Raw genomic sequence first — 13,974 nt, forward strand, 5'->3', positions numbered from 1 at the left:
AAATGCTGGAGAGGGTGTGGAGAAAAGGGAACCCTCTTACACTGTTGGTGGGAATGCAAACTGGTACAGCCACTATGGAGAACAGTGTGGAGACTCCTTAAAAAACTGGAAATAGAACTGCCTTATGACCCAGCAATCCCACTGCTGGGCATACTCATCGAGGAAACCAGAATGGAAAGAGACACGTGTACCCCAATAATCATCGCAGCACTGTTTATAATAGCAAGGACATGGAAACAACCTAGATGTCCATCAGCAGATGAATGGATAAGAAAGCTGTGGTACATATACACAGTGGAGTATTACTCAGCCATTAAAAAGAATACATTTGAATCAGCTCTAATGAAGTGGATGAAACTGGAGCTGATTATACAGAGTGAAGTAAGCCAGAAAGAAAAACACCAATACAGTATACTAATGCATATATATGGAATTTAGAAAGATGGTAACAATATCCCTGTATGCGAGACAGCAAAAGAGACACAGATATACAGAACAGTCTTTTGGACTCTGTGGGAGAGAGCGAGGGTAGGATGATTTGGGAGAATGGCATTGAAACATGTATAATATCATATATGAAACAAATCACCAGTCCAGGTTCGATGCAGGATACAGGATGCTTGGGGCTGGTGCACTGGGATGATCCAGAAGGATGGTATGGGGAAGGAGAAGGGAGGGGGGTTCAGGATGGGGAACACGTGTACACCCGTGGCGGATTCATGTTGATGTATGGCAAAACCAATACAATATTGTAAAGTAGTTAGCCTCTAATTAAACAAATTTAAATTTTTTAATTTAAAAAATAAATAAATCCCCATTTTCCATATGGGAGAACTGAGGCATGGGGAGAGGTAAATCTGGTATGTGGAAGAACCCCAATTTGAAATCAGATGCCTCCAATTCTAGAGTTCAAATGTATGACTGATATGTTATTTAGTCAGTGTAGATGAGAGCTTGAGAGTTAGGCCTGGGCCACCAGATCCCGGGGCTGAAAAGCATATCTTCATGTTAAACCCCACTCCATGAAGGAGCTGAGGATAGTGATACTCAGAAGGGGTTGGCTTAAAAACTGAGCTGCTGCCAGTCGGGATATCAGTGGACTAATCCCAAGTCCTTCCAGCAGACTGTCTGAGAGTCATGCCAGGACTTTGAAGACAGACCACCTAGGTTCCAGTCATGAAAGTGAAGTGAAAGTCACTCAGTCGTGTCCAACTGTTTGTGACCCCATGGGCTATACAGTCCCTGGAATTCTCCAGGCCAGAATACTGGAGTGGATAGCCTTTCCCTTCTCCAGGGGATCTTCCCAACCCAGGGATCGAACCCAGGTCTCCCGCATTGCAGGCTGATTCTTTACCAGCTAAGCCACAAGGGAAGCCCAAGAATACTGGAATGGGTAGCCTATCCCTTCTTCAGCAGATCTTCCCGACCCAGGAATCAAACCCGGGTCTCCTGCATTGCAGGTGGATTCTTTACCAACTGAGCTACTAGGTTCCAGTCAGAGTTCTGCCGTTTACCAGCTGTGTGACCCTGGGAAAGTTATTTAACCTCTCTGAGTCCCTATTCTGTCATTTAAAAAATGGATTTACTACATATGTACACCTATGGCTAATTCATGTTGATGCATGGCAGAAATGAAACCAATATTGTAAAGCAATTATCCTTCAATTCAAAATAAATTTTAAAAAAATTTTTAAGTGGATTTGCTAACATTCCCTTACTTACTGGGTTACTTTGAGGTAAAATGAAATAATGTATACAGATAATTAGCATATTGCCTGCCAAGTGGTGAGATTTACTAGAGAGTAACTATTTATTATGATTGTTGTTGGTCTCCTCTTGCATAGACTCCAGAGACAAAAGAGATATCCTATTCCTTTGAGCTGAAATCCTGGCAAAGTATTTGTCCTGAAACCTTCCAAATTCATTTGAGCCATTAAGGTTACTTTGTTCTGGGGAGAATGTCATGGTATTGGTCAGGATGGGCTAGGTTGCAATTCAGTAACAAACGTTTCAGAGTCTTGCAACAAAGATTATCTGCCTATGCTACATGGAAACTGTGGGTTATTACAGGGACTTATAAGGTCATTGAGGGAGGCTCCAACTTGACATGAGCTTCCTCAGTTGGTGAGGCTGGGACCAGAGAGTGTAGTGAACCATGCACTAGGTCTTAATTCACATCACTTCTGTTCCCATTTCATCAGACAAAGCATCATATGTAAGCAAGACAGTGAAGAAGTGTAATCCCACCGTGTGCCCAAAACAAGGTAACTAAACATTTATGAACAACCCTAGTGACCATCAGAACAACCTCAGTGAATCTTTTGATTGGGCTGGATAAAGCAAAGGCCCCAGTCTGGAATGAAAAGATTCAGGAGCCTCTAACAGGCCAGAACTACCCTATATGACATTATAAAATTTGTCTTTTTTGACAAATGTTTTTATTGTGGTATAAGTCACACAACAGAAAACTATTTTAACCATATTTAACACTGCATTTCAGTGGCACTAAGTACATTCACAATGTTGTACAACTCTCACCATCATCCATCTCCCAAATTTTTCACCTTCCTAAACTGAAACTCTGTCCCCATTAAACACAAAGTCCCCCTTCCCCTTCCCATCCCCACTCCCCAACGCCAGTCCCTGGCATCTACCAATGTACTTTCTGACTTTATGAATTTGACTATTCTAGGTACCTCATATAAGTGGAATCAAACAATATTTGTCTGTACCTACTGTGTATTAGAATGCAGTTTTTAGGTTGACTTAATGTATGCCCTACAATTCCCCCCCTCTGCTACACAGTAGGTTCTCATTAGAAATCTATTTTACGCATAGCCCTGTGTACATGTTTATCCCAGCCTCCCAATTTATCCCCCTTCTTTTCCCTGTTGGTGTCCATACATTCTTTCTCTACATCTGTGTCTCTATTTCTGCTTTGCAAATAAGCTCACCTCTACTATTTTTTTCTAAAAGTTTGTCTTTGTTGTGCCTAGAATTGCACCTCTGAAGACATTATGTCTTTTAGGAAAACCTTTTCTTCCTAAAGATTGCTTAAGTCCACTTCTCTGAAAACCACTGTCGGTTGTTGGAACATATGATCCAAGATGGTTTGTGGAGCTGAGTTGCAGACTGAAAACAAAGCATCTTGTCTTCTGAAAGAGGGATCCTAATGTGGGCTAAATTGTGCTTGCCCAGACTTATCCAGGACCTTTCTACTGTTGCATAACCTGCTGCCAGATTATTGAATAGTGATGGCTTGTTGAGCAAGCTCAAGCTCTGGGTGTAAGCCTTTTCTCAGCTTTCACAATCAACCCCATGTCCTGCTGGATTGCTTTCTACCTACCTGAATATTTTTTCTTGGCATCTTTTGCTAGCTCAAGGCCCTCCTTCATTCTCATTCCACACTCTGTCCTTAGCAGACCAGGAACCTAGGAACCTAGTTGTTCTTAACTTCTTCCCACATTCGATCCAATACTAACGTCTGACTATTTTACCTCAGCTTTCAAACTCCTCTCCTTTCATCTTCCTCTCTACCTGAACTGTGTTATGTGAGGACCTTACCATCTTCCCTGAAAGCATAACAGCTAACAACTAGAACGCCTCATGTCTGCTTCCTACCCATCACCCTCCCAAACATGCCACACATCAGCCAGGATGAACATTTGAAAGTACAACACAGACAACATCAAACACCTCCATTTCTCTGCCTGACCCCCACTCCAACTGATGAAAAATCTTTTCAATTATTCCTTTAGAACTGCCAGTGCCTGGCACATTCCATCCTTGTTAATCTCACCACCCTCATCTCCTTCCACTTGCCCTCTTTTTCTCTGACTTCAGTCACCGTGGCTTTCTTTCAGTTCCTAAGAAAAAGGGACTCTGCTCTCCCTTTGCACAAACTACCTTCTCTGCCAGCAGTGGTCTCCCCCACAGCCCTCTTTTTCCACACACTCATGCTTCATAACATAGTTCAAATCTCACCTCCTCATGAAAAGGTTTTTGACCCTCAGTCTAAGGCAGGTCCCCTGTCATACGCTTCTTCTCCAGGGAACGTATCACAATTATAATGAACATTAGTTAATTGTAGAATTAGCCATATATAATTAGCCATCATCTCTCCCTCTTAAATGTCTATCTTAACATCTCCCATCCCCTTCCTTTGTATCTCTAGCGCCTAATAGTGCCTTGTGCAATACAGATGCTTAAGATCTATTTGTTAAATGTCTAAATACAAGACACAATTAATTAACACATAATAAAGGAGGCAGAGACATTACTTTGCCAACAAAGGTGCATCTAGTCAAGGCTATGGTTTTTCCAGTGGTCATGTATGGATCTGAGAGTTGGACTGTGAAGAAAGGTGAGCACCAAAGAATTGATGCTTTTGAACTGTGCTGTTGGAGAAGACTCTTGAGTCCCTTGGCCTGCAAGGAGATCCAACCAGTCCATTCTAAAAGAGATCAACCCTGGGTGTTCTTTGGAAGGAATGATGCTAAAGCTGAAACTCCAGTACTTTGGCCACCTCATGTGAAGAGTTGACTCATTGGAAAAGACTCTGATGCTGGGAGGGATTGGGGGCAGGAGGAAAAGGAGATGACAGAGGATGAGATGGTTGGATGGCATCACCGACTCGATGGACGTGAGTTTGAGTGAACTCTGGGAGTTGGTGATGGACAGGGAGGCCTGGCGTGCTGCGATTCATGGGGTCACAAAGAGTCAGACACGACTGAACAACTGAACTGAACTGAACTGAAAAAGGAGGTGTGAATGGCTATTACACCTGTCAAGAGTCCTGGACACAGATAGCTGCAGGGACAGAAATATTCAAGGAGAGATATATGAACCTGGAGTTCTGGGGGCTCAGGACTCACATGTCTTGGGGAAGGCAGGTACCCAATCTGATAGGAAGGTAGAAGCAGATTTCCCGTTCCTCTCCCACACCCACTTCCTGAGCCATAGTAGTGGGAACAACATAATGCAAGGGAGAACAGGGGCCCAGCTCCTCAGTGGTAATCAGCAACACAGTGGGAGGTGGTCCGCCATGGATAAGAACGCCACAATCAAGAGCGAGGCAAAGCACGCAAGTGCCCAATACACTTGAAGGAAGGAATTGGAAAACACTTGAAAGGGAAAGCTAGACATGGCTGGAGACAGACATATTTTTATTTTTCTTCTCCTAGAATCAGTCTTTGTCAAAAAGGAAAAAAAAAATTCATGAAGAGGACAAGGAGAAACAAAACTACTCTACATTTATTCTTTTTTTCTAATGAGTTCAAAGTCAGCTAGAAACTTACTTACTAAGTCTAATTAGAGGAAAGATCAATTGCAGTTCAACTAAGGCTCATTTTTAGAACACTTTTAAATAAGTTTACTTTCATTACTTTTGGGGACATAGATGTTCTAAGATTTTCTTTTGGGAAAGTTATTCTGCTGGGTATTCGAAACATACTCCTTAAAACTGTCTCTTTTAACTTACAGTTTTCCCAAAAGAAAATCTGTCCAAAGTAAACAGTGTTATCAACCCAGTTTCCAGTGATCTAAATTACCTGATATAAAGTGAAACCCCAGTAAGCGTGTTACAATTGACTGTTGCTGCTGCTGAAGCTAAGTCGCTTCAGTCATGCCCGACCCTGTGTGACCCCATAGACGGCAGCCCACCAGGCTCCCCCGTCCCTGGGATTCTCCAGGCAAGAACACTGGGATGGGACTGTGGCTTTAACCAAATATTTTCTGCTGGTCATCATCATATTCCTCCATAAAATATTTGAACTTTGTTGCAAGGATGACCTTCAACATGAAGTAAGGTATTAAATCACAGGCTTTCCATAATTGAGGGTCATGGGTTGAAATCCTCTCTCCTAGGCCCCCTTTGTCATTCTGCTGGCTTGGTGTGGGATTAAGTCTGACCCTTCACTCAATTAAGATAATTTATACATCACCTGTTCCTGTTGCATATTCAGTTTTGCTTAGAAGATGGCAAAACATTTCCCCCTTTATGAAATTATGTCAAGTGTTTTTTTCCCAGAGGGTCTCTGTTCTAGCCCTGTGTTCCTATCTTACCTCTGTATGTAAATTTAGCCCACATACATGAATTGTAGAATTCCTAGTATCCACTAGAGGATACAGGTGGGATTAAACAAACCTTAATATCCACAATGTTGGTTTTCCTATAGATTATTTATAAGTGATTTTCTTAGCGAACTGGCCATCTAAATTTCTAGATCACTTGCTCATTGATTGTTGAATAAATATAATCGAGGCAAAGGGTGAATTATATCTAAAGTCCCATCAACTAATCAACTCCTGGAATGAAAGAACTTTAGCCTCCCAAAGATAAGGTTTAGCTATCTTTAAGCTCTACAGGGCGATAGTATGCCTTATGTACACAGCAGAAATTTCTTAGTGATAATAATAGCTACAATAATAAAATTATCTACTTGGTCAGTCACCACACTTTATAAACCATTGTGATTCAGCTAAATTCAAATTAAGTAGTCAGCTGGCTCTCCTCTTCACATGACCTGCAATCTGCTTTTATTTATGAAACCAGAGCTGCCACCTTTAAAAATCCTGTCATTAATGAATTCTGGGCTTCATGGTTACAACATGACCACTGTTTGGACACATCCAAAATGATAATTATTCTGAGCTATTAATTACAGCTGGACAAACTATATTATCCAGAACAATGAAGGGTCTTGGGATGCTGAATATAAAACTTAATGTATGGTTTTAATCTGTGCGTGCTCATTTCCCTCATCTGTAAAACGAGACTAATAATTGTGCAGACTTTATAAGTTACTCTGAGGAATAAGAGTTAAAATCCATAAGGCTCTAGGACGATGTCTGTGAGAACTATATAATGTTTGCAGTCATGATAAGAATTCCCAGGAAAATGTGCAGGTCCTCTAAAAGGAAGGCTGCATTTGATCCAATTATCAATCCCACTTGCTTTCACAGATCATGCTTGATAAATGTGATTCTGAGAATCACTGGCTTCCCCAGCTCCAACTCAACAAATTTTACTTTTCCACTTAGAAAAGTTCTAGAATTTTCCTTTGAAACTCACACTACAGATTGAGTCAGTAAAATCTTTAAAGCAGTAGTTTGTAACTTCTTGGAATCAGGGAACACTTTGAGAGTCTAATGAAACTCTAGACTTTCTCCTTTTAAAAAAAAATGTATATGTAAAAGGTTTCTATTCCATTTCAGGGGGCTCATGACCCCCATCCATGATCATTTATGGACCCCAGATTTTAAGAATCAGTGTTTGAAACCATGGCTTGGAAGAGAGCCACCTTCATATCTTGCTCTTTTAACAATGTCTGAAACAAAATGAGACAGAAACACATACTTGCACATTGTAAAGGAAGTATTAATTACTGTTAGCCAGGAGAGAAGGGGGTCAATAAAGGGTTTTGATGAGGATAAAGATGATGAAGGAGGAGGAGAATGAAGAAGAGAACACGAGAGGGAGGAGGAGTCACCCCAAGTGAATCAAGGTTGATACCTAAATGCACATTTTTACGTGTAAGTGAGCCACATATGTAGCAGGGCTTTGAACTGGCAAATACTGTATGACTGTTATTATTGGCAACTCAAAGCAGTTTATCTGATTGTATCACAGCTTTCTTTTCAACCTCAAACAGGTACAATATTATCACTAGGTTTCTTCACCCCTGTTCCTTGGCTCACATACAAAAGAAATGCTAATTATGGGAACTGAGCTATGAATTTTGAGTGACCCTAGGGACCAAATGATTATCTGGTTGTCTTAAGTTGTGGGAAATTTGTTAGGGGGTTTTAAAATTACATTAACTGTTTTTTTACCTTAAGTGCTCCCCCTGGAGAAGCATTCAAGTCTCCTGATAAAGAATGATTTCCAAGAGGTAAAAGCATCGTCCAGAAGACCTTTGGGGTGAGTAAAAGGTACTGTAAGGAGAAAAGCCCAAGCAAGGTGGGTGTGCCCAGGTGGGGTGGTGTGATGGGTTTGCCACTCCGATTCCAGCTCACTAGGGCCCCTACTTTCCTCCTGTTTCTAACAGTGATGAATGCCAGAAGCCAAAAAGGAAGAATAATATATTTACAACAAAGGTCACCGAACGAGGCCAAGGACTCGGTTACACTTCTGCCCCATTACGATCTTAGATTGCATCCATGCCTCTAAAAGCCGTCTTCCCAGGGTCTCCAAGCAATGACATATTCTTACCTGTGCTGACCTCTGCTCCTTCATCTTCTACCATCATTGCCCCCTGCTTACTGTGCCCCAGGCCCCAAGGCCATCACTTTGTTCTTGCACCATCCCAAGCTCACCTCTGGCTCAGGGCTTCTGTATTTATTGTCTCGGCCAGGAACATTCCTTCTCTAGCTATTTGCATGGCTGACTCATGTTTAAGTCTCAGCTCAGGTAGCAACTGAGCTGACCCTGTCCCCTGCCTTGTCACCTTCCTTCACACTATCCTGTTTTATTCATAGCGCTCGTCACCAGCTGGAAATAACCTCTTGATTTGTTTTCTTCGTGTTGTCTGTCTTCCCCATTAGAATGTAAGCTCCATGAGAGTGGGAATCATCTATGCCTTGATCACAGCTGCAGCACCCGAAGCTCAGTGCAGAGAAAGCACCAAGACATGTATGTGGCTAAAGGAATGAATCATCACCGTAACAGCTACATTTATTGAGCTCTTTCTCTGTGCCAGGCACAGAGTTGCAACTTTTTATAAATACGATCTCACTGAATTCTCACAGCTACTTTCCAAGGTGAGTCTTTCTTATCCCCATGGTACAGATTAGGTATCAGAGAGGTGATGAGGCTTTTCCAATATCAAAGTGAGTGAGTAACTAAGACCTGTTTTGAACCAAGGTGTTTTTCACTCTAATGCAGACACTCTAACTTAGGAATCAGTAGGCTTTTTTTTTTTTCTATAAAGGGTCAGATCATAAATATTGAAGGCTTTGCAGCATCTCTGTCACAACTACTGGACTCTGTTGTAGAAAACAACCATGACAAGACATGAAAAAAGCAATGTGGCAGCGTGCCAGCACAACTGTGTTTACCAGCGGGGGAAGGGTTTGGCCTGTAATTTACGGATCCCTCCTTTAAGTCATGATTCTGGCTATGCTTTCCTAGAAGGGGATTAAACAAAGGAGGAGGAGGGGAGTAAAAGAAAAGCATCACAATGCGTGCTCATCAAATAAGAAAGACAGCAAGTGAACTAAGTTTAAAAAGGCAAAATGAAATTCTGGTGGGAGTTATGACTCTACTAATTCAACTTTTCAACTGAATTATAACCATCACTGAAGATAACAGGAGAGTTTGATGCAGACAGGGAAGCCTGGTGTGCTGCAGTCTGTGGGGTCGCAGAGTTAGACACGACTGAGCAACTGAACAACAAGGTATTCTGTTTGAACCACGGTCCCATTCACATTGTAATGACAAGTTATCTCACCTGCCAACATGCGAACAGACCCACATAACCTCCATCCCAGCAGGCCCAAGGTAAGCAAGATTGAAGGACAAAGTAAGCCAAGGCATTCTGATTGCTAAAACTCTTCCTCTCTCCACCACTGAGCCTGAAAACTTCAGTCTTTTCTTCCCCAGCAAATGTCTGAGTTCACTGGCAAGAGGTGAAAGACGTGAATCACAGGTCGGAGCCAACCCAGAGACATCTTTTGAAGCCTCATTGAGGAAGTGAACATACAGGGTGCCCAGCTGTTTAATCAGAGTGGCTCTTGAGCTTGAATATCAGCATTAAAGCAAAAGATCACCTCTCCAGAACCTTGAGCCTGGGTTGAAAGGTAAGAGCTGAACTTTGGGAAGGTGGGAGGCAGGAACAAAGGTGGTTTCTGTAGTGCTTAGCTGATACGTGAGCAAAGGCTGGTGTGGGCTGGAGCCGTGGAGGACAAGGCCTCCTCACTGCATAGCTTTTTCCTTGGGCAGCCCTAAGGCATTAAAAACATGGTAGATAAAAATTCTTATTTCCCTCTTACCCTGAAGAAAGAATCCCTCTGGAAACAATATATGATTCTTATCTTAGACCAGTAGGTGAATTTTCCTCAGTCTGTATGCAATTTTCTAAGTATGGGCTTTAAATGTTTGAAGAATGACGAAGATTCAAACCTTAGTCACAGTCCTTAACCTTCTCTTCTCCAAGGCCTGCATGTGTGATTTCTTGTAAAATCCAATTCTCATAAGAATGCTGCTGAGTCAGTTTAACCAGAGTCCCCACCTTTGACCTCTGATTAGGTTCCTCTGCCATCCCCCCGAGGTGACACCTTAGACTTTCAGCAAAGAATCCTATGAGGTCAGTCCACCCAGAATCCCCCTTATCCATGATGTTTCCTCTTGGCAATTTTCTACCCACTGACCCCCAACCTGCTCCTTAGCTATAAATCCCCACTTGTCCAGGCTGTACTTGGAATTAAGCCCCCTCTCTGTCCCCTACTGCAAAATCCCATGACAGTGGTCCCTATATTTATCACAGTGGTCTTGAGTAAAGCCTGCTTTGCCATCTTAAACAAGCGTTGCTGAGTACTTTTTTTCCTTCTAACACAGAAAGGCAGCTCCAGCATGGTAGAACCAGCATTGAAGGGGAATCTAGAGATGCAAGATCTGCGTTAACAAGCAATGATGTCCTGGGTACCTCTTCCCACTCTCTTTCTTTTTCTGAGCCTATTTTCTTATCAGTAACATAGCAAGTCAATTTCATACCTCTTCATCCATCTTTTTGTTGTCTGTTTAACATCTGCTATATGTATTGTTTTTAATAGTCATATTTAATTTCCTTTCTACTATTATAAAAATTGATTTCTATCAAATACTTGGTATTACCAGAATTGTGCCATATGCTTTCCGTATGTTCTTATAGTTAATTCTCACAACATCCCTATGAGAAGGAACCCTTCTGATTGCAGACTCACCAGTATGACAGCTCAGGTTCAGGAAAGTAACATGAATTGCCCAAAATCAACTGAAGAGTAAGTGGCAGAGTTGGAATTTGAGTGTGAACCTTTTTTCTTTGAGAATTGCACTGACTTCATGAGCCCTGGCGCCCCTGGTCAGGGTCTAAATGGAGAGGAAAAATGCAGATTCAAACTCTCTTACCTAACTTTTTATTACTGCACCACCATTTCTCTCACTGGGTCAGTCTACAAGAGACCAGCGTGTTTTTCCTGGAGGAGATAGTGCTGGACCTGCCAGGGATGTTCAGTGCAGGGGCTTTGCCCTTTGAGACACTTAAAACCCAGGAGAGATGATAAGACCCATGACTTTATCCATGCCCCAGGAGTCCTGATAACTCACAAAGTGAGGGTTCTCTCATCCTCAATTCCTTATAGTCATTTTTGTGCTAAACCAACGGCAAACAATGGCATCTGCAAATCTCCAGTTATTGGAGAATCTTTTCTCTTTGCTAAGGAGAGGCAGTCCCTTTATGGATGGACCAAGTCAAGTTGAGTCTAGTGATACAAGCCCTCCTTGAAACTAACAGTTAGAGATTTATTTTTTGAAATGACATATCCCTATTGGCTTGACAGGGAGGAGTTGCAGGCACGTGGTGGGATAAGAGCAGATTCCCAGAAATAGAAGAGCAAGGCTGGCAAAGTTACTGCTTTGTGCAGAGCTGGCGCTTGGGGTAGGGGAGAGAAAAGAGGAATGATTTTAATTATTGAATGTCTACTATGATCTATGTGCTTTTATATACACTAAGCATTAGGTCCTCACATACAGATGAGGCTAGCAAGATAGACAATGGGAATTTGCTGTATGACTCAGGGAACTCAAACAGGGGCTGTATAACAACCTAGAGGGGTGGGATGGGGAGGAAGATGGGAGGGGGGGTTCAAGAGGGAGGGGACATATGTATATGTATGGCTGATTCATATTGATGTTTGGCAGAAACCAACAAAATTCTATAAAGCAATTATCTTTATAAATACATTTTTTAAAAAGAACATTGTTTCAATAAAAACTAAAAAAAAAAAAGCAACAACAACAAATAGGACTTCTGGTTCTTCTTCTTTTTTTTTTTTTTTCATTCTTTACCTCAGTGCCTGTGTAGACCCTTCCTACTCTAATTCAGATTTTCATGAAGCAAATGGCACTGGAATACCAGTATATTTAGGCTGTAAAAACTAATACAGTACAGAACATACAGTCAGAGCTCAATAAAATAGGATGAATTAACAACTCCTAATATGGTTTCAGACTTTATTTTTGGGGGCTCCAAAATCACTGCAGATGGTGACTGCAGTCATGAAATTAAAAGATGCTTACTCCTTGGAAGTAAAGTTATGACCAACCTAGAGAACATATTGAAAAGCAGAGACATTACTTTGCCAACAAAGGTCCATCTAGTCAAGGGTATGGTTTTTCCAGTGGTCATGTATGGATCTGAGAGTTGGACTGTGAAGAAAGGTGAGTGCCAAAGAATTGATGCTTTTGAACTGTGGTGTTGGAGAAGGCTCTTGAGAGTCTCTTGGACTGCAAGGAGATCCAAGCAGTCCATCCTAAAGGAGATCAACCCTGGGATTTCTTTGGAAGGAATGATGCTAAAGCTGAAACTCCAGTACTTTGGCCACCTCATGTGGAGAGTTGACTCATTTGAAAAGACTCTGATGCTGGGAGGGATTGGGGGCAGGAGGAAAAAGAGACGACAGAGGATGAGATGGCTGGATGGCATCACCGACTCGATGGACGTGAGTTTGAGTGAACTCTGGGAGTTGGTGATGGACAGGGAGGCCTGGCATGCTGCAATTCATGGGGTCGCAAAGAGTTGGACATGACTGAGTGACTGAACTGAACTAAACTGAATGTGGTTTCTCAAACTTAGATGTCATCTGATCCAATAGTTCCCCACTGGGGATATTTGGAAATATTTGGAGACACTTCTTCTTGTCACAAAACAGTGGAGGTATACCACTGGTATCCAGTGACTAGGATGCTGCTAGCATCCTGCAATGCACAGGACAGGTCCACAAAAAAATTATGACCCTTAAGTCAATAGTGCCGAGGTTGAGACATTCTAACCCAACCAAACGTGTTTCACTAGGAAACCATGACCCAGAGAGATGATGAGACTTGTCCAGGGCCTTATATCAACAGCTGGTTGATGACATCCCCTGGAACCTTCTACAACTGTTTCTTGCCAGACCTCAAGGCTAACCAGCCAGAAGGCTGCCTGTGGTAAGAGAGACGGGTTCAGTGGGAAGGAAAGGTCATGTTGGCATGATGGCCCAGGTAAACCAAACATAATCACACCAGTTCAAAAGGACCACAACTCTTCAGTCTGGGCCATCCCCTGAATAAGCAGCAAGGAAGGTTCTGGAACTAGGAGACCAGGACTCAGAACACAGAGTATTCACCTAGAAGTCTTTACTGCCCACCAGCTTCATCTTTCCACTCCTTCCTTTCCTTAGGGTTGCAAACTAAACACAACCATCAAGTCAAAAAAAATTTTTTTTCTTTTAATAATTAAATAGGCAAGTTAAAAATATTAATGACTAAGTGGTCATATTAGGTCAAGTAGAAACTGCCAAAAGCTGCGTCTCTCTAAAACATATCAGTCATTTGCATTGTCACTATCACTATCAACAATGTTTTGACCTCTTATGTGTCAAGAGACATGCTGGGGCCCAGGGGAGAGATGGGCAGAAGGAGAAGAGGGTCTCCACCAGAAACACACAGAAGCTATATCCTTGACCCCAAAAAGCACTGAGTCCAAATGTGAGGGTCTCCTTTGCGATTGCCAGCACAGAGCAAAGCCCACATTGCACAACAGGTCAAGCAAAGCACTCCTTACAGCTAACTAGCTAAACCTTGTATGAGTCACTCATTTTAAACACCTTTTAACACAAACATTCAACTTGAGCCCAAGAATTTGGACTTTACCACCTTGTATAATATTACTGGGATTGGGTTTGCCTGGTGGACATTTTCTTCTATCCATCAAGCTTTGGCGGGGGGGGGGGGGGGGG

At 42.2% G+C, this 13,974-nt stretch overlaps 1 protein-coding gene across 2 annotated transcripts in view; it reads right to left on the reverse strand.

The window, feature by feature from the left end:
• The window catches only part of GPAM (glycerol-3-phosphate acyltransferase, mitochondrial), a 72,984-nt gene that overhangs the window by 50,727 nt on the left and 8,283 nt on the right, over positions 1-13,974 (reverse strand). Inside the window, exon 1 of one of the 2 annotated variants that reach the window (XM_040255099.1) lies at positions 8,213-8,451. The exons of the other annotated variant lie outside the window; for it this stretch is intronic. Coding sequence (XP_040111033.1) covers positions 8,213-8,249 — 37 coding nt within the window. The 5' untranslated portion in view covers positions 8,250-8,451. Of the gene's footprint in view, positions 1-8,212; positions 8,452-13,974 lie in introns of those variants that run through there. 2 annotated transcript variants of the gene reach the window in all.

Source organism: Oryx dammah, unplaced genomic scaffold, assembly GCF_014754425.2.
Source record: "Oryx dammah isolate SB20612 unplaced genomic scaffold, SCBI_Odam_1.1 HiC_scaffold_14, whole genome shotgun sequence".
Lineage (NCBI taxonomy): Eukaryota > Metazoa > Chordata > Mammalia > Artiodactyla > Bovidae > Oryx > Oryx dammah.